Raw genomic sequence first — 1,668 nt, forward strand, 5'->3', positions numbered from 1 at the left:
CCCCCCCGGGAGAATTAATTACCCGCCAACAACCCCCTCTCCCGCCAAAACCCATCCGAAGCCCCGCCCCTTTTCCCTGAAAACCCCGCCCCTTTTCCCCCAAGCCCCGCCCCCCAAGTCGCCCATAAAACCCCCGGGGGTCCCTCAGGGTCGGCACCAAACCGGCGGCTCCGACATGGCCTCCACCTTCCTCCCGCTCCTCCTCCTCCTCGCCGCCCTCCCAGGTAGGTCCCGGCGCCTCCCACCCTCCACCCCAATCCCAAAAAATCCCCGGGATCGCCCGGCTCATCCCGATATTCCTTTTTCCCCCCTCGCAGGGCTGCGGGCGGCCGTGAGCCTCGTGGAGTCCGGGGGCGACCTCAAGGCCCCGGGGGAGTCCCTGCGGCTCCTCTGCCGCGCCTCCGGCTTCACCTTCGGCAGCTCCGGGATGTACTGGGCGCGCCAGAGCCCCGGGAAGGGGCTGGAATGGGTCGCTGGGATCAGCAGCGGTGGTTCCGGCACCTTCTACGCGCCGGCGGTGAAGGGCCGCTTCACCATCTCCCGGGACAACGGGCAGGGCACGGTGACGCTGCAGATGAACGACCTCAGGGACGAGGATTCCGCCACCTATTTCTGCGCCAAAGCTGCTCACGGCGGCGCCGGCGGCGGGGGAGGGCCGGCAAAAACCACCCCGGGGGGGTGTGGGCACGGTTGAAGGGGCGTCATCGTCGTTGAGCGGGTTTGGTGTCAAGGTTGAGTGGTTTGGTGTCACGGCTGGGCAGGTCAAGGATGTGGTTGGGCAGATCAACGACACAGTTGAGTGGGTTTGGTGTCACGGTTGGGCGGGTCAAGGATGTGGTTGGGTGGGTCAATGACACCATTGAGTGGGTTTGGCGTCACAGTTGGGTGGGTCGATGACAGCACTGAGTGGGTCTGGTGTCGAGGTTGGGAGTGTCAATGACATCATCAGGTGGGTCAATGACATCATAGGGTGGGTCAATGACATGATTGGGAGAGTCAATGACATCGGTGGGTCACAACATCATTGGGAGGGTCAATGACATGGGTGGGTCAATGACATCATTGAGTGGGTTTGGTGTCACGGTTGGGTGGGTCAAGGACACCGTTGAGTGGGTTGGTGGAACTCTTGCAGGGGTTCAGTGATGTGGTTGGTTGGGTCAATGACAGCATTGGTTGGGTCGATGACATCATTGGGTGGGTCAATGACATGGATGGGTCAATGACACCGTTGAGTGGGTTTGGTGTCACGGTTGGGAGGGTCAATGACAGCGTTGAGTCGGTTCGGTGTCGCAGTTGGGTGGGTTTGGTGTCATGGTTGGGTGGGTCAATGACATCATTGGGTGGGTCAATGACATCATTGGGCGGGTCAATGACATCACTGGGTGGGTCAACGACACCGTTGAGTGGGTTTGGAGTCATGGTTGGGTGGGTCAATGACACCACTGGATGGGTCAATGACATCACTGGGTGGGTCAATGACATCATTGGGTGGGTCAACGACACCGTTGAGTGGGTTTGGTGTCACGGTTGGGTGGGTCAAGGATGTGGTTGGGAGGGTCAACGACACCGTTGAGTCGTTTGATGACAGCACTGAGTGGGTTTGACATCGTGGTTGGGAGGGTCAATGACATCATTGGGTGGGTCAATGACACCGTTGAGTGGGTTTGG

General features: G+C 60.1%; 1 gene segment (V, D, J or C); it reads left to right on the forward strand.

The window, feature by feature from the left end:
* Positions 1-154: 154 nt before the first annotated feature.
* The window catches only part of LOC113977735, a 20,676-nt gene continuing 19,162 nt past the window's right edge, over positions 155-1,668 (forward strand). Inside the window, 3 exon segments of the C gene segment in view lie at positions 155-224; positions 318-658; positions 1,133-1,297. Coding sequence covers positions 176-224; positions 318-658; positions 1,133-1,297 — 555 coding nt within the window.

Source organism: Neopelma chrysocephalum, unplaced genomic scaffold (genome assembly GCF_003984885.1).
Source record: "Neopelma chrysocephalum unplaced genomic scaffold, ASM398488v2 Primary Assembly neopelma1_254, whole genome shotgun sequence".
Classification (NCBI taxonomy): Eukaryota; Metazoa; Chordata; class Aves; order Passeriformes; family Pipridae; genus Neopelma; species Neopelma chrysocephalum.